Genomic DNA, 26,703 nt, shown 5'->3' on the forward strand with positions numbered 1-26,703 from the left:
CCCCATAAATCAATAATTTACATCCCTTAAACTAAATTAGGTTAAGAATTAAAATTAGAACATTTAGTTAATGTAAAGCACTGAATGTTGATATATTACACTAAGAAATGCAGATTTTAAGTAAAGATATATATATATATATATATATATATTAATCATGATATGAACATCTTTAAAAATGTCAAGAGGAAACAAAACTATCTTAAGTAAACCATCTTCTAAGGGCACTTTTGTTGTGGAGATTCCATACAGTGTAATCATAATAGACTAAACAGTAAACTCTAAAGAGTTACCCCCACCACTAACACACATGAATGCTTTACTTTGGAAATCATGAATTAATAGTAAGATAGCATCCCTTTTGTATCCCAAATGAATATATAATGAAGTTAACTGCGCCCCAGTAATAGTAAACATATGGTATGAAAGAAAAAGAAAAAATAAATAAATATATATATATATATATATATATATATATATATATACATACAAACACACATATGCACACACACACACACACACACACACACACACACACACACACACACATATATATATCTATATATATATATATATATGTATACATATACACACACACACACACATATATATATATATATATATATATATATATATATATATACATATATATATATACATACACATACACACATACGTACATGTATACATACATAGATATATGCCTATGCAAAATAAAGACCTTTGTTTTATATATCTATTCCAATAAAATATTATGTAGAATAAAGACACTTTACCTTTGCTTTGTGAATATATTCCAATAAAACATTAAGTAAAGAGTTCTTTAAGAAAGTATTTAGTATTATTTGATAACAATCCTATTTGTCTTTTAATTTTTTATTTGCACTTTCTTTGACAGTCCAAGTATTCTTAGCTGCATGCCTTTTCAGACTCTGTGTAGACCATTCCATGCCCTCTATATCAGTTAGTATTTTATTCTTATGAATAAAGTCCAAAGCCACTGACAAAGAGCTAAAGATCTTCTCACTTTCTGGTAGAAATATTTTTATCCTGGAGGGAAAGAGAATTTGTGCTTTGATGTTAACTTTTTAAAGATATTTTATCAAGGGAACACATTCTTTCCTTCCAGATATTACAGAAGTATAGTCATTGTCAAAACAAATGAGTTTGTCCTTTATCTTGATGAGAGAATTATTCCACGCAGACTTCAGAACCAAATCCTTATCTTGGGAGGACAAAAATCTAACAATGATGGATCTGGGGTTAGGAGAAACTGTTGTTGAAGCAGGTTTTGCTAGAGACTGGTGAGTCCTCTCTATACCGAAGGAAAGGGCTTCAGGAAGATTTAGTGCTGTTGGAAGCCAGTTATTAAGAAAGTGTATCATATCAATTTCCCTCTTTCTTTTCTGGTACTCCATAGATTCTAATGTTGTTTCTCCGTGACCTACTTTCTAGGTCTTCCAGCTTTTCTGTTAGTTTTGTATTCTGTTTCAAAAGAAACTCATTTTGACTTTTACATTCCATCAGTCTGCCATCCAGTGAAGCTTTCTTTACATTCTATCAGCCTTGTGAACTATTTCAGTTTTTTTTTTTTTAATACTCATTGATTAGGAACCGCAATATTTGCATTGTCATGGCAACAGAAAACAACTGCAGCAGTGTCTATGGACTTTGTGAATCTGCGAAGTGCATTTAGCCTGGCAGATAACAAATAATAAAGTAATGTTGTTTAGCTATTAAATTGAATTACAATCAAATAAAGGGTAAATTAGATAACTTAATAGAACCTGTAAATACTTTATAAATTACTCACATTGGACTACACATTCCTGGAAACTCAACTGAAATGTCCCCAAATTACTTGTGAACTTAAATGAAACTGCCTGATTAATAAGCATAACTTACTTTAACAACCTGAATCCATAAGCTATCTGCTCTATATATGCTACATTATATATGTCACTTGCATATGACAGTCGCTAGAGCACACGAAAAAATACATATTATTTTTGCAACATGCTATATTTGCACTAACCATACATTCTAAACTAACTCAATTGGAAACTGACAAGTTATTTATTTGAAACATCAGTCTAAATATTAATTGTGCCCTTGAAATATTGTTGCCAAAACCTGAACTGAAAAAGGAAGGATTTGAAGAAGTGAAGTATTGTACAGATTTCAAAGACAACTATTGACACTACAATATAAGTAGAAATGTATACATGCAAGAAAAAATTGAAATGCTTTACAGTTTTAGTTAAAATAGCTTATTGTTAACTTTTTGCTTTATCAGAAAATTTAAAGAGCTAGGAAATTATTTCTAATTTGTCTTTATAATGTTTACTAAGGTGATGTTAGTCACTGACTTGTTTAATGAATTGTGAGTCATGTACAAGATGAACTACTGAATGTTATTTCTGTTTACCTATGTTTGCTGAATTTCTTTTACTAGTACTGATTTAAAACAAGGGAAAGAAAGGGAAGGGAAATATCTGTTTTTGGTCAAGGGAGGTGAGGCTTAAGAGTATTCTAACTGCCCCAAGAACTCTCTAAGATGCTCTAAACACTATTTGATTAATACTTACCTAAGGTAAATCTTGATTACCATATGGTTACCTATACATTCATTCTAGACCTGATGTGATTAGCCATTCTGGATGCAGGAGGTGCCCTATGCAGGGTGGGAATTGTCAGGGTGATCATAGTTCATTTTAGACTCTGCTTTGTAAATCTATAAATATGTAAAAGCACTGAACACTAGAATGTAGGGTGCCTCTACTCAGAGTCAGGATACCACTGATAAGCCATGTCTTTTCATAAGTGTAAGTTGAGGTTGGTGGGCTGAAGAGTGGGAAATTAAAGGAAGACAGTACATCTACAGTAAATTCCTATTTCATTGGTAATCACTCATTGTCTCCTACAGAGTCCTTTTAGTCAAATTATTTTAGTAATAATCTATTTGTTGTTGGCTTATTTAGTGTATGCTCCTCTGTTGTATTTAATTTATCCAAAATGACATATCTGACATGTCTGGGATCTCTTAAGGGTAACTAAATATTGGATATTTTCTAATTCAACATAATAATTGTTTACATTACTAACATTCCATCCTGATATATAAAGTACTATAGAATAATACAGAATTTCATATCTATTTTAAGAAAATTCTCCATATAATAATTTAGCATATGGAGCTCAGTTGATATTGTTGGTTAAAGGTATGAGTGATAATCCAATAGATCTAGCTTTATCTATTGGATTAAGAATTACTTTCATTCCATGTTTAATGAGAAATTCATATTTACTTGTATTTGATACTTTAGAATTAATGTTTTATAGAAGTACTTTTTTAAAGCCTGACCAGAATTTTACCCTACTTGTATTTAAAGAAGAAAGAACATTAAATTACACTCCCAAGTTTACACTCATAAAAATAACATTCAATGTTATCAGAGAATATGGTATAACTACTATAATCAAAATAAAAAAAAAGAAGCAAAATGTTTCTTCCAACAATAACTTAAAATGGAATTAACATTCTTATCATTAAATACTAATGGCTTAAATAATGCAAATAAAATATCAAACTTACTAAAATATTTAAATCTAAATAAGGCACAAGTAGTATTTCTCCAGGAAATGCATTTTAAGACTAATGATAGCTTTATTTGGAACCCTAAGGACTATACAATCTTAGCTCAATCCTCCTACAGAACAAAGACAAAAGGAGTATCAATTCTCTGGAATAAACACTCCAAATGTTATTTATAAATATGAAGACAAAGAAGGTCTACTAGCGTTTGTTATAATTAAATTTAATAACAGAATATGGACCTTAGATAATCTCTACTGGTTCCCAGGAATTGGAGCAGGAACGGTTAAAAAACACCTAGATTTTATTTCCAGCAATTATAAAGGAAATCTTATACTGGGAGGAGACTTTAATTGTACTTTAGAAGCTTCTGAAACCACCAATAAGTGTTTTCGCATAGCAACTATTTCAAAATCCTTAAAAAGATGGATTGATTCATTTAATTTAATAGACACTTTTAAAGTAAAAGATGATAAAGCCGTATTATTTTCCCATAAAGAACATAGAATTGAAACACAAACCAGAATAGACAAATTATTCGTAGTTCAAGATTTACAAACAAAAATACTCAACTTCTCAATAGTTCCGTGTCCCTTCTCAGATAATGACTCTCTGATAATAAAGTTCTAAATAGAGTTTAAACCTTTAATCCTCTCAACTAGAATTCCATCATATGTCATGAAAAGTAAAGAATTCAAACCCTGGATGTTGTCAGAACTACAATTATTTCTTGAAATTAATAATACAACAGAAATTAGTAGAGTCATGGTTTGGGACTCATTAAAAGCATATTTATTAGTTAAAACCATTAGCTGGTACAAAAACAAAGTTAGAGAGTGGGAATCTGAATCATTAGACTTGCAAACCAGACTCTTGACTACAAAATCTAAAAAAAAAATCAGAATTGTCCGGAAGTCAAAAAAGAAATAGAGGAATTAAATAAAAAATATAATGAAATTCTAACAGACAAAACTTGTCTAGCCTTGGAAAAATAAAAATTAACTCATTAGTCACCTCCCCCAGATATCTATATAACGTATCTACAAGAATTAAAATACAATCTAAAGCAGGTTCCTATTAGATGACCGAAGACGCAGTATATCGAATGCGTCTTGGTTGAACTTAAAACAACGAAAAGGCAAAATAGCGAAGCAGCTTTTAAGCAAATTCTTTCCCAGGGAAAGAATTCACTTGGCCGCTTCCGTTACTTTGCCATTTTTGGCACTGTAGTACGATCTCGGTGTTGATATATTTAAGTAGGGGGGGTGTGGGGGCAAAGCCCCCTACTTTATGTATTATTTCAATTTTTTTTTTTTTTTGGAACAGCGATTTTTTCCCCTTGGAAAATAATCACTGTTCTGAGCTTTCAAGATTGTAAGCTTTCCCTTACATGGGTTTGATTATTCATTGTTCACTTTTTTAAGCATTTGATTATATAATATAGACCCTCTAAAGCAAATAACATTAGTAGTATATATCATGAAAAGAAAGGGAAAACGTATCAGATATAGGAGACATCCTTGAAGCATTTTGGTTCCATTATATGGAACACTTCAAAAAAGAAGATTTAGATACCAGTCAAATAAACTTAGATACAAACCTTATCGATATAAAAAAAATCAGAAAACTTAAAACTAGACTTACAAAAACCTATACCCTACAAATAAATCATTGACAAGATAAAAGAAAGTAAATCTGACAAAGCTCCAGGGATAGATGGTATAATTACAGAAATTTACAAACTCTTCCCTTCAACAATAATCTCCCTTTTTCATAAATTTTTGTTAGAAGTCCAGTCAGAAATAAAAATACCACCCTCCTAGAAATATTCTCTCATAACACCAATTCTAAAAGATAATAAACCATCAGACCTTTGCACACCTCATACAGAACTATATCATTACTGAATAATGATTATAAAATATTCATGTCAATCCCAGCTAACAGAATGAAAATCCCACTTTCAAAGACAATTAATGATCAAACTGGATTTTTATATAACAGGCACACACATGATAATATTAAAAGGATATTTACTCTTATAGATTATGTGAATAAAGAAGATAGAGAAACACTTGTAATCGGATTAGACATAGAAAAAGCCTTCGAATCCCTCAACTGGGAATATCTAATTAAAACTTTAGCATTATTTGAATTACCTCCTCCCTTCATCTTATTACTAAAAAACATATATATTAATAACTTAGCCTACATTAAATTAGGTCCTTTCACCTCAGAATCTATCTATATAGTGAAAGGTACTAAACAAGGATGCCCCTTTCTCCTATTTTATTTGCTTTGGCTATAGAAATACTTGCAGAAATAATACGCAATAATCCAAGAATAAAAGGAATAGAAGTCTATGACCAGTACATTTCTAAAATAATGCTTTTTGCTGATGATATTTCATTAACCCTATCAAACTCCAGAGAGTCATTAGGAGAGCTAGAAGAAGTAATGGAGCAATTTTATAAGATTTCAGGTCTACACTTTAATAGATCAAAATCAAAATTTCTATTTTTAAATAAAAAAAAGAACTACAAGTTACAGATAAACCCATTATAGGAAAACAAGAACGTACGCTAAATTATTTAGGAATAGTGTTATGCAAAAATATAAATGAAACAATATTAATAAATTATAAAAACATTATTGAAACAATAATATATATATATATATATATATATATATATATATATATATATATATATATATATATATATATAAAAGTGGAACAAAGTTATATTAACTTTTGAAGACAGATTGCAATTAATAAAAATGGTCTTATTGCCAAAAATACTATATGTAGCATTAGCAATACAGTTAATTCCTGAAAGATAAATTCTTAAAGAAATAAACTCATGTTTAATAATTTTTTTTTTTGGTATCCCAAAAAGAATAGAGTAGCTCTCACTCATCACATTAGACCCTGGAAACAAGGAGGATTGAACTTCCCAGAAATAGAAACATATATAAAAGCATATGTGCTTAAAACTACAATAGACTGGATAAACACAAATTATTTTGCCAACTGGAAAGAATTAATAATGGTTATATTAACAAATGAATTTAATCTGTTAAAAAAATTTTAATAGTAGACAAATCAAACAAACCCTGGTACATACTTTGCATAAGTATACAATATAATATAGCAAAACCTTCTAAAACAACACTGATTAATCATTACATCAATTCCTTTAGGGAACTTATCAATGCAAACATAGATCTAAAACTTTGGTTTGACATTTTAACCCCATTTACCATTACTAAGAACTTTCCTCACAAAATATATAGGGAAACAATAACCTCCTGGGAACAAAATGGATTCTTATGCTGGTTTCACTGTGTAAATAAATTAAATGTTTTAGATATGCATATGATAAAAACTGCTTACAATATTCCAACACAGGACTGGTTAACCTTACAAAGCATTCTAATGTACACTAAAGATTTATGCAGATTAATTAATAATTCCTCATTTAAAGATATTCCAAATCTAATAAGTTTTCTGTGTGAATTTATATATAATAGGTGTGAAAAGAAAAATTCCATTTCAAATCTATATAAAGAGTTAATAACATATAAAACAATCCCCAAACCATCATACTGGCAGTTCTGAACAAAAGGTCAGTCATTGCAATTAACAGAAGACATTAAAACTATCATTTTACTATCAGTTAATTACACCTCTAACACACAGTACTGGAAAATATTTAACTGGATATACTTACATAGAATATTTTTAATACCAGATAAAATTAAAAAGATCAGTACTACTACAAATGTTTTTTTCTGGAGGTGTGAAAAGTCAAATAAAGCAGACTGGATTCATAATTTTTATGAATGCAATAAAATGAAATCATATTGGAATGGAATCGATAAATTTTTACAAGCTTTATTTAATGAATCCTTTACCTTAACAAAATGATTGATTATACTAAATGTAAATGAAGGTCCCTACCTGAATAAGACAAATATGTATTTGTTATGGACAATACTTGCTATATCTTGAAAATGTATAACCAGAAGGTGGAATTCAAATACACCTCCGACCTTGGAATAATTCTACACTTTACTGAAGACAACTGCATCGATGGAATAAAAATCAAAGAACTACGAATCTATCCCAGGCCATTGGTAAATAATCCTTGGAAGAAAGTTATATCATTGTTGGACACTCTGCAATAATCAATACTGTATCTCTGATAACTGATCTGTTAATTCTATATTTCATAACATACAGTGTATATAATTGAAAGTCAGGCTATTGTAAATATTGTATATAGTTGTTTAAAATAATATTTAAAAATATTATGTAAATGTTATTTTAATTGAAAATAAAACATTTTTGAGGAAAAAAAATGTCTTTGTTAAAAAAAAGTAATGTGTTACTAAATATAAACATTTTTAAATTACAAATGATTTTGTTCCCATGGAGCACACTATCATCTACCACACCCCTCCTATACTAACTCCAGGTTCACACCACAGTGGGGAGAAGGGCATATACATTTCTTTCAGTGAAATGTGATTCAGTGAAATGTGCTTTCAGTGAATAGTCCTAGACCCATATATGTATATGTGTATATATATATATATATATATATATATATATATATATATATATATATATATATAAAATATAATATATACATATAAATATCTTCCTTTATATCCCTCTCCTTTGACTGGCTTTTGTCATTCAGCAAATTTACAGAAATGGCTTAAAAGCCTACTGGATTTAAAAAGTGCACTTCCTGTGGGCATAAGATACCTAACTCTGATGCCCACAGGGAGTGTCTTTATTGTTTAGGCCCTTCTCATTTAGATACTTCTTGCACAATTTTTGCTGGCTTTAATGCCAGAGCTATCAGCAATGATGCAACAAGTTGATGCTTAAGGGCCTTATTCCTGTTTCTGCTCCTTCTTCTGCTGTTTCTACTTCAGAGGCTCAGACCCTCTCATACAATTCTAAGTCTACAGTGCTGAGGGAGCATAGAAAGCCCTCTGTTAGGTCTCCCAAATCTGGTCAGACATCAGAACCACCAACAAAAATCTCCAAGTACTCAGATCTGAAATCCACAGATGCTATGTCTTCAACATCAAAGTCCCATCAGCTCCAAAGTCCTTGCTTTTCTCTGGAGCCAGTGTCTCCAAGACTGCGGTCTCCTTTCCTACAAGTGACACCAAGAAAGTCTTCTCGACCTCCTTCTACTTCTTCTTCAATCAGCTCCTCCCAAAGACTTTCCAAAGTAGAGGGGGATAGGATGATGAGAAAATGTGTCAGAACACAGATCCAGATTGGGAGTTTACTGGTTCAGTCTCCCATCAGATCCATGAGCCTTAAGCCTCCCTCACATGCCATCATTTCTCCTTCTCCATTCTGACCTTATGTTTTGGAGCCCTCAGATCTGAGATCTCCAAGAGCTGAACCATCAGATCTGAAGATGCCTTAATCTTTGACTCTGACTACCTCCTTGATGTTTTTGGCTTAGACACCCCTTGAACAGGACATGTCTTGGAGCCAAATCATCAGCAGTGGATATGAGGGAATGATTTGGGCTCCAAAGTTTTGGAGCTGTCACTTCCTCTCAGAACCTCAGAGGTTCACGGGAGGCCCTGGTTTATCTGAGCTGAGAGCTTCAACTCTGGCTGGATTGACCTCAGCTTCCCCTGCCCCTCTGTCTTCAAGGTGGTGGAAAGGGTTTTCTCTCACCTGAGAGCTGTTTTAACTCTTACCTCAGATCCGATCCCTGTTCTCCCTTCAGATCCTGTTTCTGAGTCTCTTTATCTTACTCCACAGGGACAGCCAGCCCATAACAGCTTCCAGATAGTTCCAGTTAGGGAACTCCCTACCTCTTTGAATACCTCTTCACAGCACCCCACTGAAGAGATCCTCCAGAAGAGATTGTGTAAAAGGAGGCACTTAAATTCCCTCCAAGATTCTTTGACCAAAGACACCATTTTGATGAAGAGGAATGGTCCCCAAGATCTCCACTAGAAAACATCTTCTTTGGAGACATTCTAGAAATCCTATGCCAAAAAGGTGGTTGGTCCTCCAAAACCCCTTCCAAGGAGGAATCGGTGCTCCTAGAAGCCTTCAGGTATGGCCATCTACATCCAGGGTACCCCCATCAGTGGATGAGTTTATAGAGTTTGTCTACTCCTTAGCATGGAAGGAGCCAGTTACCACAGAACCAACTTCACAACATCCAGATAAGATTCTCGGAGCACCTAAAGACAGACAGTTTTGAAGTAAGGAAATCCCTGTGGATGCCATGGTTTGTGCAGCAGCCACCAAAAATGAGTAGGCTGTACAGAGCTCCTCATCAATCTTCCTAATACAGAGTCTAGGGTGTTAGACAGGTATGGGAATTGAGTTTATGCCTCATCAACCTTTCCCTTATGGTCATAAAACTACCTGGCACACTTCACTAAATTACAGAGGGACTTAATCAAGGAACTCTCTAACTCTACCCCTGGGCCATGTCTACAGAGAAACAAAAGTTTTTTTTCCTCTTGTCTGGCCACCCTACAATCAATCTCAAATGCATTCATGAGGCTAATCTCTCATGCAGCTGAAGTTCCTCATGGGTCACAGGTTCAGGCATAGCCATTAGGAGACATGTCTGGATGCAACTGTATGATTTTGCAGAGCCCTTCAAAGCATCATTAATCAAGGCTCCCTTTGATGGAGCCTCTCTATTATTTGGCCTAGCCATTAAAGAAACACTTTCCCACAGTGAACTGAATGGAAAGACCTTGTCTGCTGTGGGAATTAATTTTTCTACCCAGCAAAAAACATTTTCTTGGAATCAAAGTGGTAGTAAGAGGATTTGGTTCCAGAAGTCTCAAGGACCTTTTCAGAAATCACATGAAGATTTTCCTCCCAAAGCCAGAGAAGGAAATAATAATGGAAAACACTGCCCATGTGGCAGAGGGGGTCCCCAAAACCAGGGCTTCCAAGGATTGCCTAACTGTTCTTGTTTGGAGATAGTCGGTGGGTGCTTGTCTTTGCAACCAAAAGCCTGGGCAGCCATTACAAAAGACATGTGGGTATAATGAATAATATCCAGAAGATATTTCATTCCCTTTTACAAATTCTCTCTATGAAAAGAAAATGTCTCCCTGATGTTCCACCCAATCAGTGGGAGTTAACAGCTATGGAGATCAAAAGCTGCTAGACAAAAGACTCATCCAAGAGATCCTGCCAGACCAAAGAAGATCTAGATTTTACTCAAGGTTCTTTTCAGTGCCAAAGAAAACTGGACATCTGAGACTTATCCTGGATCTCAGCTATTTAAAACAATTTGTAAAGAACTCCAAGTTCTGGGTGGTCATAGTTCAGTCCATTACACCTCTGTTACAGAAGGATGAATGGTTGTGCTTGGTAGATCTTCAGGATGCTTACTATCACATCAATATGAAAAGAGAAACCTACACTTCAGAGCCCTGCCCTTCGGTCTCACCACAGCCCACAGGGTGTTCACCAAATTTATGGTAGTGGTAGCAGCTCATCTAAGACTGCATGGATTCAGAATGTTTCCTTATCTAGATGACTGGCTCCTCACTGCACAAACCAGGCATCCCATAGTAAATGCCAGGGATTACCTACTCTGATTATCTCAATCCCTGGGAATCACAATCAATCTTTCAAAGTTCCACCTTCAACCAGTTTAAGTCTTGGAGTTTATAGGAGCTCGACTAGATGCAGTCAATTGTCTCACTCTCTTACCACAAAACAAAATTCTTGCCTTTAGATTGCATGTCAGACAGGTTATTTTGCACCCCTCTCCTCCAGCAAAAATGGTTCTCACAGCCCTAGGATCAAAGGCTGCAGTGATCACCTTGATACCTACTGCTTGTCTTCACATACGTATCCTCCAGTTGACTCTGGCAATACAATGATCCATTCTTTGACAGCCCTTGTAAAATCCTATAAAGCTATCTTGGATTTTTATCCTTCCTCCCCCAAATGCCACACTGACCATGGATGCCTCCAACTGGATGGGGGGCATTTCTCGGGATGGACTGTTCAAGGCACATGATTCTCAGAAGAGACAAAATTGCATATAAATGTTTTAGAGATCAGTAAACAAGGGGGAACCAGATCTTAGCCCCTTTGCTGAGATGCAGTGAGAGTCTGGCAATGGGTGATCTCCTCCAACCATTTTCTTGTAGTGACACACATACTGGGCAAATCCAGTGTTCTAGCAGATAAGCTCAGCTGGACTGTCCTGATGCCTCATGATTGGTCTCTCAATCAATCAGTGGAAAATATGATCTTGCACAAATGGGGTCATATTTACTGCGATCTAGTCACCTCTTCTCTCAACAACAAATGCAACAGATTCTTTGCCCTAATTCCTCCTCAGGGACAGTCACCGAGAGATAATGTAGTCCATGTTTGGCCTGCTGGTCTTCTATGTGCTTATCCTCCCCAACATATAATCTCCAAATTCCTTCAGAAAGCAGTCTGGTTGAAGAGCAAAGTAATCCTCATTGCCCCCTTCTGGTCTTGGCAAGTGTGGTTCCTCTTCCTATGGTCTCACCTACTATGTTCACCTTGGACACTGGACCCCAGTCCAGACCTTCTTTTATATCCATCAGGGATGATTCATCCAGACTGCATGGATTCTCCAATTCCAGTGATGCCTAAACATTCCAGGCTTTCCCCTCCTGTTTGCCACATTTTATTTTCATCTCAGAAACTCTCAACATGAAAGATTTTTAAGAGTAAATCAAAGAGATTTTTGTGGGCACAGCAGACAGAGCTGGATCCTTTCACAGCTCCAGTCCCTGCTGTTTTAGATTTCATTGCTTCAATTTGACAAAGCAGTGCTAGTTTCGCCACAATCAAAGTTCAGCTGGCGGTCATCTCCAACTATCACGAGAGATAAAGCTTCCTCTTTAGCCTCATTCAAGTTATGTAAGGCATTCCTTAAAGATACCATTTTTAATGAGGCCTCCATTAAAAGATCCCACTCCACCTTGCGCTCTTACTGTTGTGTTGCAGAGTTTGATACAATCCTCTTTTTGAAAACTGTCTTTCTTGTGACTATAACTTCTGTAATCCAAGCACTCTCTAAAAAACTGCCTTATTTAATTTTCCATAAAGATCGGGTTACTTTACGTACTAATCCTTTCTTTGTACCCAAAACTGCCTCTGAAGCAAACATCAACCAAGTGATTAACTTGCCAGTTTTCTTTCTTAAATTTGAGAACAAAGGAGAATACATGCTTCGCCTTTTAGATGTATACAGGCAACTTCATTTCTATCTCCATAGGACAAAAGAATTTAGAGAAAATGGCCAATTGTTTGTTACCTTTATCATTAACAAATTGCATAAACCAGTATCTAAAACAGCACTAGACAATGGGTAATGGATTGTATTTCTTATAGTTATTCTGTGACTGGTTTAACCTTGCCAAAACAGCCAAAAACACACTCAACAAGGTCAATGGCTATGTCAGTTGATTTTTGGACCAGAGCTTCTACTGATGATATTTGTGCAGCTCCAACTTGGTCTAATGCTATTACCTTTATTGCTCATTACAAGTTGGATATCATCTCCAGAAAAAGGCTGCATTCAGTTCTGTGGTTCTCCAGAATATCATTTTCATTAGGGCCACCTAAGGTTACCATAGCTTGAGACTCTGTCCCATTTGTTGAAGAATGATGGAAAATTACATCAGATATAAAAGTTATGTAGTCAGCAAAACTATGCATCTGTGTTGTCCATTTTCATTTTTCTTCAACTTCCCCTGTACCTTCCCCCCTATCCATATGCTTAGGAATGACCTGATGACGTTTTTTGTTAGGAACCACAGTTTCTGTTTGAGCCCCTGTTCTGTTACAATTCAATTTCTCTGTACTATTGTTGTTATTATTATTATCATTATTATTATTATGCTCCATATTTGGATAGTTATATAGTAGCAGAAAACTCAATCTGAGGTGGTACAGTGGTCATGGGCATTGTGGATAAAGGGAGGAGTTCAAGAGTTGGATCCTAGAATCTAGTGAAAAACAGCCGAGTTGAATCTAAGGGTCAGATCTGAGACCCATTTGTTGATGAAGAATGAAAATGGTCAAGATGAAAATGATCATCACAGATGCATAGTTGTAGTGAATACATAACCTTTATTTTGCATCCTCCTTCCAAGTCCAGCTTACAAACCAAAACAGGGGAGCCAGTGCTGGGAGGGATGGGAAGTGAATAACCTGGAGTGGAGACCTATGCATCAGTTGTCCACTGATGGTATTAGGGAGATCCGATGCAGCTTCATCCTTAGAAAATGCTGGACAGACCATGCAGAAAACCTTCCCCTCCTTGTACTAGACAGAAGATGCACTCTGCCTTTAACAGCAGGGCTGGCAAACATGATTGTTCTTAGTCACCCACATTCCCTGGCTAGAATGTATAGCACTCATTTGCATATTACATCTCTGTAACCAAAGTCCTTGATTCTCTTTTTTTAATGTGTTTCTGAGGAGTATCCACATTCCTACTGAAAGCGGGAAGAGTTTTATGCTTTTTGGTATTCAGATTTTATGTTAATTAGATGTCCAGATTTTTTAGCTAGATGTTCATATTTTTCAAGAGCCTTTGCCCCTATTTTTAATGTCCAAAGGCTGAGAGGTAGGGACTCATGTTAATCCTAATGAATGCCAATTATTCCCAAAACCTATTACAGACTAAAGGAGAATTTGTACCCCTTCTCCATGATCTAGTCTACTGAACTTCAAAGGTGCAATCATGAATGTTCTCTCTTCTTTCTGCTCTAAATATGGCATACCAAAAATAAGTATTTTTCTCTAGCTTACAGTCATGTTTAATAACTGTTTTGTGTGTGCTTGTTAGCAAGCACTCCTGCATCCTCCACCTTTTTGTGCAAGTCACATGTATCCTTTTTTCCAGCTTTCTTTTTGTGTCTGGGGAAAGAATTTGTTTGCCGACTTCTGACAAGCACCACAACCTACTACTGAATTTATCTAGTTATCTTTCTCATTCATAAAACAAATAATTTGGGACTCTGTGATTGTTAATTCCATGCCATTTTCTCATCTCCTATCAATGTCAGCTGTTTAAAATCAAGGGTTTAGGTTTCCCAGTCCCAAGTTTCAATTTGTGATCTTTATTTTGTAGTGATTCTTCTGTTCTGCTACTGCCTGTCATGATCAGTTTAGTAAGCTTCACATTAAGAATATTCTAGCTAATTAGCTTACTGCATTTATTGACATAGAAGTTCTAAATAGTTAAGGCCTATTTCCCCTGGAGAAGCAAGCAGTAAAAGTCCAGTACAATACAATAATGTAAACTCTGTAATGTGAAAGATATTTCTGTATTAATTTGTGGCTTCATTGAGACTGCACACTGATGCTAAGCATTTCAGAAAGGGCTCAAATGTGTTTAAGGATTTACCTCAAAGAAATAACACCATTTAAATTAATCAAACTTTGGATAGCATAGCTTCATTTAGTGGGACAGTGAAATTCCACAGTAGTAAAGTCAATAATTATTGTGGAGCAACAGTTGAAGTTTCTCATGTTTATTATATATATATACATATATATATATATATATATATATATATATATATATATATATATGTGTGTGTGTGTGTGTGTGTGTGTACACATTGTTTTGAAGAACTAAATATTTTAAGTACATGAATAAATGTTTTTCCTTTAGAACAGCCTATGGGAGATAGCGAGAGCTCTCTGAAAGTTGGCTTTCCTACAGTTCCACATTTGCCAGGAACTAGGCAATTGAAGTGTAAGATATATCTGGTATGAACTACAACCTTTAGCCAGGTCTACAAGTGAATTTCCAGACAGTCTCTTCTACTCAGTGAAGCTGATATTGTTTGTTGTTGTATTTTGCTACTAAGTAGTAGCTGGATGACAATAGATAACTTTGTTTCTTTGTCTTTTAGGGCAATGATGATGACAGCCTGTGACCTTTCTGCAATTGCTAAGCCTTGGGAGGTACAGAGCAAGGTAAATATTACCCTATTTATACTTCCTGTGAGATACGGAACAAGGTAAGTATTACCCCATATATTCCCATGGGAGATAGACAGCAAGGTAAATATTACCCTATTTATACTTCCTGTGAGATATGGAACAAGGTAAGTATTACCCCATATATTTCCATGGGAGATAGACAGCAAGGTAAATATTATCCTATTTATACTTTCTATGAGATACAGAACAAGGTAAATATTACCCCATATAGCCCCATGGGAGATAGACAGCAAAGTAAATATTACCCTATTTATTCCTCCAATGAGATATAGAGTAAGGTAAGTATTACCCCAGGAAGATAAACAGCAAGGTGAGTATCACCCCATTTATTCTTACTCAGAAATACACATTAAAGTTAAGTATTAATCCACAAATTTCCCCTGTGAGGTATAGAGCAAGGTTAAGTATTAACTCATTTATTCACGCTGGAAGATACACAGCAAAGCAAGTATTAACCTATTTATTTTTACTGAGAGCTACAGAACAGGTTAAGTATTACCTCATTTCCTCCTGGGAGCTACAGAATAAAGTAAGAATTATTCCTTTTATTCCCCTACGAGATACAGAGTAAGTATTACCAAATTTATTTCCCTTCTGCATATTTTATAAGGGTCAAGCCAAAAGTGAAATAAAGCCACTGAGAAGTAAAAAAAAATAGAACTCAATGTATCATAATTACTGCATAGCTGAATATAAGAAAAAAAGAAGTTATGTACTCACCATAACATTCCATCTGAGTAGTTATACTTCATTTAATTTTTTCTGCAACCTGTGGGTATTCGGATCCATATCGGATCCGAGCCGGTAACTTTACAAGCATCTGCTCCGAGCTCCAAGCTCCTCCCCCTTACCCATAACACACCACCATCTACTGCCTTCCCTCAGATCGAGTTTACTGCCAACCAAACTAACCAGCAACTCATACTAGAAGAAACCATATATGATCATAACATGAGAAGGTTTGGGGGAAGGAGGGTGGGACGGTTGCAGAAAAAATGAAGTATAACTACTCAGATGGAACGTTATGGTGAGTACATAACTTCTTTATCTGAAACAGTCCCTGGGAGGCCCTCATGGAAGGATATTCCTGAGAACCACAGAGCCGAAGGATGCTCTCCCCCTGGAGATTAAATCCAACTTATAATGAGAAATGAAGGTATGTGACTTAGCCCAAGTTGCTGCCACACAAATGTCATCCAATGACACCCTAGACCAGAAAGCAGCAGACGTCGCCATAGATCTGGTAGAGTGAGCTTTAATTGGAACAGGAGGAGACAAACCTTTGTCTTTGTAAATTTGCAAAATACATAGTGTAATGCATCTAGCTAAAGAAACTTTGGAGATGGCCTTACCCAAAAAGGGCTTAGAAAAGGACACAAATAACTGGTCAGACTTACGGAAGGGCTTTGTTCTGTGTAAATAAAAACAAAGTTGTCTATGAACATCTAGCAAATGCAGTTTATATTCACCTTTGTTCTGAAAATTTGGGAAGAAAACAGGCAGGTTAATTGTTTGATTGATGTTTGATTCAGAAGCCACTTTTGGTAAGAAAGAAGAGTTTGTGCAGAGAGAAACCCTATCCTTATGGAAGATCAAGTAAGGGGGCACAGCAGACAAGGCCTGAAGCTCTGAAACCCTCCTAGCCGAAGTAATAGCCACTAAGAAGGCTATCTTCCAGGATAGAAACTTTAAATCCGCTGAAGCTGCAGGTTCAAAGGGGGGGGCAACTAAGGCCTGAAGAACCGAAGTAAGGTCCCAAGGAGGGACAGGGTTCTTAACTAGGGGACGTAAAAGAAAAGTATCTTTAAGAAAAGTCTTACAAAATCTATAAGAGGCCAGGGCATTCATGTTCTCACCGACATGAAAATTTGAAATAGCTGCCAGTTGCACTTTCACAGTGGAAGAACTGGCCCCTTGTTGAAAAATGCGGGCTAAAAAATCCAGTACTGCAGATACAGTGGCCGTAAAAGGATCCAGCTTTCTCTGAGATGCCCAAATGGAAAATTATGTCCATTTACTGTGGTAAATCTGCCTAGTGAAAGACTTATGAGCCACCACAAGAATAGTTTTCACTGAAGATGAAAGACCGGGAGTCCTGACAATCAAGGGAACTGGAGAAACCAAGCTGTCAGCTTGAGGCTGTCCAGGTTGGGTGGACAGGTACCCGACGGATGAGAAATGAGATCCGGGCAGGAACATGAGACCAGAGGAAGAGGAACCAAACCTGATGAGGCCAGAATGGGGCAATGAGGATCACCTTGCACCCCAGTCGGCAAGCTTTCAAAAGAAACTTCAGAATGAGTGGTAATGGGGGATAAGCATACAGAAGCCCAGGAGGCCAAGCATAGACTATAGTGTCTCTGGGGGGGTCCCCTGGTGAGGGAATTAGAGTGAAGAACTCGCTGCACTTCGTGTTGGAAGGAGATGCGAAGAAATCGCAGCAAGCCTGTCCCCACACAAGGAAGATCTCCTCCAATACCGACTGCTTCAGAGACCACTCGTATGGCATCAGAATAGCCCAACTCAATTTGTCCACTAAAATGTTGGAGCATCCCAGGATGTGCGTTGCAATCAGAAACTGACTGGTAGAGATTGCCCACTCCCAAACTCTCATGGCCTCGCGACACAGAGGGTAAGATCTGGTTCCTCCCTGTTTGTTGATGTACCAGACAACAGACATGTCTGACTGAATTGCAATAGTTCCCAGAGGAAGAACAGTATGGAAGGCCTGCAATGCTAAAAGCACTGCTCTCATCTCCAGTACATTGATGGGCAATCTGGTCTTGATCTGGGACCATTTGCCTTGGACCATCCTCCCCAGATAATGCCCCCCACCCAAGCTGGGAGGTGTCCGTGGTCACTGTGGCTTGGGCTGTGGATGGAACAAAGGGGCGTCCCACTACAATCTCCGGAGTCTGAACCCACCAGAGAAGTGACACCCTGCAGGCTTTGCTGATGTGAATTGAGTATTCCATTGAGAAATCCAGCCAAGACCACTGTACAGCTACAGTCCATTGCAGACGCATGCAGGGGAGGATAGAAATTGTGGCAGCCACAGAGCCCAAGGCTCTGAGAACATCCACTGCCTTGGGCAACCTGGGGCCAAGAATCAGTGATACATGAGCCCTTAGACTCTGGATCCTGTCTGGAGTTAGGAAGACTTTCAACTGAAGGGTGTCCAGCCATGCCCCGATAAAGTACAAGATCTGTACTGGATTCAAGAGTGACTTGGGGAACATTGACCGTAATCTCTAACAGAGTTGCAAGATGTAGGAAGAAGTCTTTGTCTTGGCAAAGAAGACGCTTAGTGGAAGCAGCGAGGAGCCAATCATCAAGGTAAGGGAATACCTGAATCCCGTGAAGCCTCAGGTGAGCTGCTATAACTGCCATTACCTTGGTGAACACCCTGGGGGCTGTGGTGAGAACAAAGGGGAGGGCTCAGAACTGTAAATGACTGGCTCCCAGCCCAAAGCAAAGGAATTTCCTGGAGCTTCTGTGTATCTTGATATGGTAGTAAGCATCCTGGAGATCTACCAAGCACATCCAGTCGCATTCTCGAAGATAAGGTAGACTGGACTGCAGGGTGACCATCCAGAATTTCTGTTTGGCGACAGCCAGGTTTAGGGTTGACAGGTCCAAAATGGGTCTGAGGTCCCCCCGTCTTTTTTGGCACTAAAAAGAACCTGGAGTAAATGCCTAACCCAGACTGATCGGGGGGGACCGGTTCGATGGCTCATTTTTGAAGCAGCTTGGAAACCTCTAGCGCTGCCATCTTCCTTTGAGTGGGTGGAACATCTGGGAGGCACTTTGGTTGGATTGGAAGAGCAACAAACGGGATGGTGTAACCTCTGGATATTATTTGAAGCACCCAACGATCTGCAGTTATGGACTCCCATGCCGTCGGGTGCAATGATAATCTTCCCTCGACTGCCTCCAGAGTAGGACAGTTGGGCAACCCCTCAGGGCTGCTGCATGAGCCTGTCCAAGAAGGGCTCCCTAGACCCAAAGTTCCTCAGACCCCCCCTCTGCCTCTGGGCTGGCGTCTGTCATCTCCTCCTCTGCCACTAGGGGACGAGTTGTCCTGAGAGTCCCGGGAAAACTGTGATTTCTGGAACCACATCTTCATTTGCCCTCTCTGAGTCTGGGAAAAGGATCTTTGAGGGCTAGAGAAGCGGATTCCGATGACAGACAAAGTCTTCCTGTCTTTCTCACTCTGGACAAGGGTGTCACAGACGGTCTTCCCAAAGAGAGAAGAGCCATCGAAGGGAGCATTCATAAAAGATGCCTTGAAGGGGTCCGCAAACTGACACAGTTTCAGCCAAGCTTGTCGCCTCATAGCAATGCCAGTCCCAGCCACCCTAGCTGCTCCTTCCGTAGCATGAGAGAGGAGGTGCATAGACGTGTTTGACACTGATTTCAGAGTAGACAGCTTTGTGGAGAACAGAAGCTTGTCCTCCTGCAACAAAGACTCTGGGGGTGACTCAGCTAACTCAATGACTAGGTCTCGCTGCAGTCGTATGACGTGTGCCAAGTAGTTCAGCGCTCGGATGGAAAACGTCGCTGATGAATACACTCACTTCCCAAATTGATCCACTGTCCTGGATTTTTTTATCCGGAGGGTGGACTGAGGAACTTTCTTCGGCCAGTTCCCTCTTGGTGGCTGCTGCAACTACCATAGCATTCACAGGGGATCCTTTATACCATGCCTGTCTGTCAGAGGGTGGAGAGAGAATTTTGTCTGGGTGCTTAGGTATTGGCTCTATGGTGTCAGGCTCCTTTCATGTCCATGTGGTGATAAGATACACTAAAGGATATGCTGGCAGTGACACCCAGGAAGTAGATGGGCCCGTGCCAAAAGCCTCCAGGAACACTGATTCATCCGTAGAAGGTTTTGGGGCTGACCAAACTCCCCTCTGGCAGAGGATCTCCATGATGTCTCCAAAGGAGATATCCTTGAGAGGTGACCTAGGGGAACCTTCTCCTTCATCTAAGTCAGTGTCTTCGGTAAGGGACTCAGGGGAGTCCAAGTGCCTCTTTTTGCACGTGTGCTTACGATGCCCATCCTCAATGGGACTCTCTGAAGATGGCTTGTGAGCCACGAGGGGTTCCTCCAGGGGAACTGCCTGGGGCTCCTCTAGCATGGGCTGTCCCTGAGACAAGATGAAGGGAATCATAACCGAATACGAGTGAGTCTGGGTGGAATCCAAGGGAATAGGCTGAGGTCTCGATCCTTGGGAGAGAATCCTCTCCACCACATCGAACGCCGAGGGAGAGCAGACCTCTTTAGAGCCCAACAAGGAGGAAGCTCTCCCTGGGTCCATCATGAGGATCGGAGCTGAAGCTAGGGTAGCCAGAGCTCCCGAAGGAATGGCTTGGATCCGACAAGGTTGGAGCCGAAGACACATCCATCCCCTCGGGTCTGACTCCCCATCCACGGCCCGAGAGCTGCTCATATCCAAGCTAGTCGGATCTGAGGAACTCAAGGTAATCACCAGAGTCGAGGTTGGAGGAGCCATTGGTGCCGAATCCCCAGCTCCGATGATCCTCTGAGCCATGTACCCTGAAACCGAAGGCCGGATCGGGGAAGGAGAAATTGGGTGGAAGAACAGCATGGAGGTCCCCCCTCCAGAGGGAGATGGGCCTGGCAAGACTCCCATCTGGATTTGGGTCCGAATGTATCTTCTCATCATCCTGTCCATATCCATTTCAGAAAGACTCCGAGTCGAGCGCAAGGAAGTGACCGGCTCAGATATGGCTGGTCGCTGGGAGGATCTAGAAGAAGGCCTCTACTCCGTAGGCTCCGTCAGCTCTGGGGAAAATCAGGGCGAGTGGAACAGAGGAGAAAGAGGTCTTGAAACCTTAGAAGACGGGCTAGGGAAGGACTCCCAATCTGGAGACCACTTATGGGGCCTATCCCCTTTCTTCACTTTGTCTCTCCCTCTCTCTGCATCCTTGTGTCTGTCCTTTTTGTCCTTGTTTCTCCCTTTGGCAACATCCCCTTCAGCAGGTCTAATGGGAGGGTGAGTCCCAGCCTGATTGGGGGTTGGGCAGGAGTTGTAGTAGAAGAAGCTGAGGCCATTGACGAGTCCAAGGTCGATGCTGGAAGCAGGCCTTTCACCACAAGTTTGGCCTTTCTGTCTCTAAGGGCCCTTGGATTGAACTCTGCATGACTGCTGCATTGGACAGACCAATGTGCAATGCCCAAGCAAACAAAACACAGAGTGTGGCCATCCACTGATGAAAGCTTATGGCCACACTCTGTGCATTTTTTAAAGGTGGGTTTAGGTTGTTCAGACATACCAACAAATGACAAACAAACCACACCCAGTCACCCAAATAAACTAACCTGACCACGCACACACTAAGGAAGGGAAGGGCCTACACAAAACTACCTCACAATATATATATATATATATATATATATATATATATATATATATATATATATAGTTACTTTTTTTTTGACAAAAAAATGAACTAGCATAGGGGAGGAAAAGGAAAACTAACTGAGAAAAATCACTAGAACAACCCCAAAAAGCACTTACAGTACCACTGAAAGCTCAGAGCTACATAGATTACGATGCTGAAGCATGAAGTGGCAAATGAGATCTGAGGGAAGGCAGTAGATGGTGGTGTGTTATGGGTAAGGGGGAGGAGCTTGGAGCACAGAGCAGATGGTTGTAATGTTGCTGGCTCGGATCTGATATGGATCCGAATACCCACAGGTTGAAGATAAAATGAAGTCAACTACTTCAGATTGTAACAATTTGTTTTTCTTTATTTTTGAAGATCTATCTTAGATATCTGCATTACACCTCATATTAACAACAAACCTCTAATCTCCCAAACAACCAAGAAAGTGGCTGAGATAATGTGTGCTTTTGGTGAACTTCATATTTAACATTAATACTGACTCTCTGCCTTCACATGGTCAAAATGCATTTCTTCATTTTTTAAATATATATTTATTTATTTCAAGTCTGTTAACTGGGTATGTGAGCTGGCCTGCTGATACATACTTTTCAGTTATGACCTAGGTAAATTAATGCAAAAAAAAAAAAAAAAAATTCAAATTACATTTTTATATTTTATATTGGACAACATATGCAATTGAAGTAAGGAGAGCTCAAGTAATGTTAAACAATACAATATAGAATCAATAAAGGAGCATTGGGAAATGTATATGTGATGTTCTAGGTCAGCAGTGATGACTTTTGATAAATTTGGCTGACACAAAGGGGTAGACTACATGTGATTACAGTTGGTAATTGTTAGAGCTATACATAATTTTAATGTGCAATTAATGATATAGCAGAGGAGTCAGCTAAAGCAATTTAGGGGGAGTAAATGAGTAAATTACATGTAAGACTTTAGGGGGAGTAAATGAGTAAAGTACATGTGAGACTTTAGGGGGAGTAAATGAGTAAAGTACATGTGAGACTTTAGGGGAGTAAATGAGTAAAGTACACGTGAGACTTTAGGGGGAGTAAATGAATAAAGTACATGTGAGACTTTAGGGGGAGTAAATGAGTAAAGTACATGTGAGACTTTAGGGGGAGTAAATGAGTAAAGTACATGTGAGACTTTAGGGGGAGTAAATGAGTAAAATACATTTGAGACATGCTGAATCTTTTTAGCAGAAAACAGTGAGCAGTTACACTTATCTTCTTTGAATAATTGTTCCACTGTGAATTTTTGAAGATTTGCAGGGTCTTGCTTTTTTAGCATCATTTGGGAGTTTGCTCCAGAGTCCAGGTCCTGTTCTACAAAATGATGTCTCTTACCAGAGTAAGAAAGTCAAGCTGATTGCTCCTTAGTGAGTAATTTACTTCCCTAATTGAGGTAGTCTTTTCAGATGAGGGCAGTAGCCAGTGTTGATTATTTTGTAAATCAGAGTGGCCTGAAGAAAAATAGCCCTGCTTGTAATGGGCAGTCATTTATCTTGCTCTAGTATGGCATAGTGATGCATAAATGAATCTGTAAGTAAAACAATTCTGAATATTTTATTTTCAGTGGTTTGTAATGTATGTGTGTTTTGTGAAGAATGATGTGAGAGTAGAGGTAATGCATATTGTAGTTTTGGAAATAGTTTTTTTTTTTGTTTATGGGATTTCAATCTGTATGAGACATTAAGAGAGAGATGGTTTATGCAATACAGTTAGTGGGAGTTACAGGTGGGTTTTGTAACAGCCAACATAAAAAGAGAAAAAAATATCAGAATTATTTCAGCGGAAGGGCTCTAAGCTAACTAATCTGTGATATATAACATTAAGTATCCTGTTTTTTGCTTATTTCTGAGTTATTTATAGCACTTTAATTGTCTGCATATACTTTGTTAGCTAGTTTCACTGTGTGTGAGGTATTAACTAGAATTGTTTACAATTGTTAAGCATCTGGTTGGGTTTGTTTGTTCTAATTTCCTGCTAGGAGTGAATTACATAACTTGCTTGCATTTAAAAGCATTCTCTAGAGTCTCCTTGATCCTTTATCTGTTTAAACATATCTGCAGTTTTTTTCTACCTAAGTAGTGTTGGTAGTGTAGCATTGTCCATATTCAGGCTTGTGTTTTGGGCCTAGTTGTTTGTTAGTAGAGGCTGTGTGTCTGAGCACATGTTCTAGGCCATCATAGCTTAGTCAAAGCCAGTATAGCATTTCAGTGAGACTGAATTGTTTGTGGTCATTGGCTGACTGGGGTTGCCTGGACTATGCCTTGGAGTAAGCACCTCATTGGTTCTTTCAAGCTTTTTTTAAAGTTGTTTCAGGTTTCAACTTTGTTACTTAGAAGTTAACTTGCGACTGTTTCTGCCATTTCACACTGAACTAATCGGAGGAAGTCAGAGGAAGGGCTCTGAGCTAACGAATCTGAGATATAAATCATTAAGTATCCTGTTTTTTGCTTATTTCTGAGTTATTTATAGCACTTTTATTGTCTGCATATACCTTGCTAGCTAGTTTCACTATGTGTGAGATATTAACTAGAATTTTCTACAAGTGTTAAGCATCTGGTTGAGTTTGTTTGTTCTGATTTTTTGGTGGCTTTGCAGTTGCCTGCCCCTACTGTAAATTTGATCTGGGACACTCCTCCCAGTCTAATGTCATTATCTCATTCTACCTAATCCAGGGAGAACATTTGGGAAGGCCAACCCAGTTAGTTTATGCTCCTCCTTTCCCCTTTCCACTTAAAAAATACATTTTCTAAGCTTGTTTCCTGCCTTTCCTGTAAATCGTCTAGTCCAGGTGCAGATTTGCTGCATCCAGGACTGTTTGTAAGCTTCTGAGCCCCCAAGCCTTTCTGTGTTGGAGGGAGGCCTTCTAGCTTAATTTTGTTTTTTAGAACTATCCAGTTTTCTAGTTTCAGCACTCAAATCTGTTTCTTTGAGCAGCGCACTTGTTCAGAACTCATTGTAAGCACTAAATAAGCTACAAATTACTGCAGCACTCAACTTTCCTCACTTGTCTAGAGTAAAACAGTTTTTAGTACTTAATAAATTAGCACCTATCCAGGCATGTCTAAGGGTCAGCTCCCGGTGTTTTCTCCTGCCTACTTGGGCATCTTGGGGCAATGCAGCAATTGCCTCATGTACACAGACAACCTTCTCCTCCTACCACCCAACACTACAGCCTGTGAGAGATGCACTTATATAGCCAAACTGGAAGTAAAGCTCTATTCACCCATGACTGGACTAAGTCAAGAGGAAAAGGTAAACACTTGCACCACACCACACTCATCACATAGTCCCTCAAAACCTACACCACCAAAACACACACATAGAAACACAAAACACACACCTAAATTATCGGAGGCTCTCAAAAAAAAATCTGCCCAAGCAACAGGGACCTCCAAAGCAGAAACACAAGCAACCCCCCAACACAACCAAAATGACACATATCCCGCAAACTCACTCAAGGCACTCCTTAAAATGGAGAACATCGACATCTGTGCAGTGACAGAGACCTGGTTCAAGGCACTAGAGAGCACCCCTGCATTACCAGGCTATAATTCATACCACACCTTTCTGCCACCTAACCTGGACCGAAGCACTAAAGGTGGAGATGTGTCCATATTCATTAAGGATATCCACACCTCCAAGCTAGTTGCTCAGCATAATGCATCCAAGATTATCCAAGTGCAACTAACTCTGGGCAAGACCGCAATCCAAATTGTAGCTTGCTACAGATCCCCCACCATGCCCCAGGATTCCCACTCCTCATTTCTTGATACACTGGAAAATATTAGGGTGCAACCTAACACCTTAATAATAGGTGATTTCAATTATCCCACCATTAATTGGGAAAACTACCCATGTACCAACTCTTGTGCTCAACGTTTTCTGGAATTCATAAATTCCAACACCTTGGATCAACTTATCCACACCCCCACCAGGGGTAGCAATATCCTAGACCTGGTCATTACCAACATGGGCAACTGGTGTTCCACACCAGAGGTCAATTCCTCATTGGTCAGATCCGGCCACAAGTAAATCACCCTAGACATCCACATCCCACTCCCAACCCCCATTAGGGAAACCACTGTAAAAAATTTCTCCAAAGCCAACTTCACGCTTCTTAAGACAGAAGTAGCAAACTTCACGACACACATCCTGACGGACAATAGACGTACCACTGCTGAATCCTATACAATTGCACTTTATAAGCACTTACACAAGTGCATGGATCGTGCAATCCCTAGCAGAACCAAGATGCTATCCTCCAAAAAAAGGAAGCCAATCTGGTGGTCCCCTGCCATAAACAAACTCTACAACAGAAGAAAGAAACTGTTGCAAAAAAATTTTAAAATCCCATGATTGGAGGATCTCCGTGGTCAGCCTCTGTAAGAAGCTGAGATCCCTCATAAAATCCTCCAAAGCTAGTTACGAAAACAAAATCGCCACTGATTCTAAAGACAACCACAAAGCATTCTATAGCTATGTCAAGAATCTCAATGGCAACACTCAGATCTGCTCTGAGTTACAGCACAATGGCTCTAAGTATACAGAACCAACTGCTATTGCCAACATCCTGGCAGATAGGTTCAGTGCTAACTTTACCCCTGTCTCATCCCCTAAAGGGCCCATCT

At 38.6% G+C, this 26,703-nt stretch overlaps 1 protein-coding gene across 1 annotated transcript in view; it reads left to right on the plus strand.

The window, feature by feature from the left end:
* Nucleotides 1-26,703, plus strand: part of LOC122800395 (rod cGMP-specific 3',5'-cyclic phosphodiesterase subunit beta-like) — a 1,051,627-nt gene that overhangs the window by 1,006,327 nt on the left and 18,597 nt on the right. The window contains exon 16 of the mRNA XM_044069844.1: nt 15,536-15,599. Coding sequence (XP_043925779.1) covers nt 15,536-15,599 — 64 coding nt within the window. The remainder of the gene's footprint in view (nt 1-15,535; nt 15,600-26,703) is intronic.

The sequence above is a fragment of the Protopterus annectens genome, chromosome 4.part0 (assembly GCF_019279795.1).
Source record: "Protopterus annectens isolate FY-2018-M chromosome 4.part0, PAN1.0, whole genome shotgun sequence".
Classification (NCBI taxonomy): Eukaryota; Metazoa; Chordata; order Ceratodontiformes; family Protopteridae; genus Protopterus; species Protopterus annectens.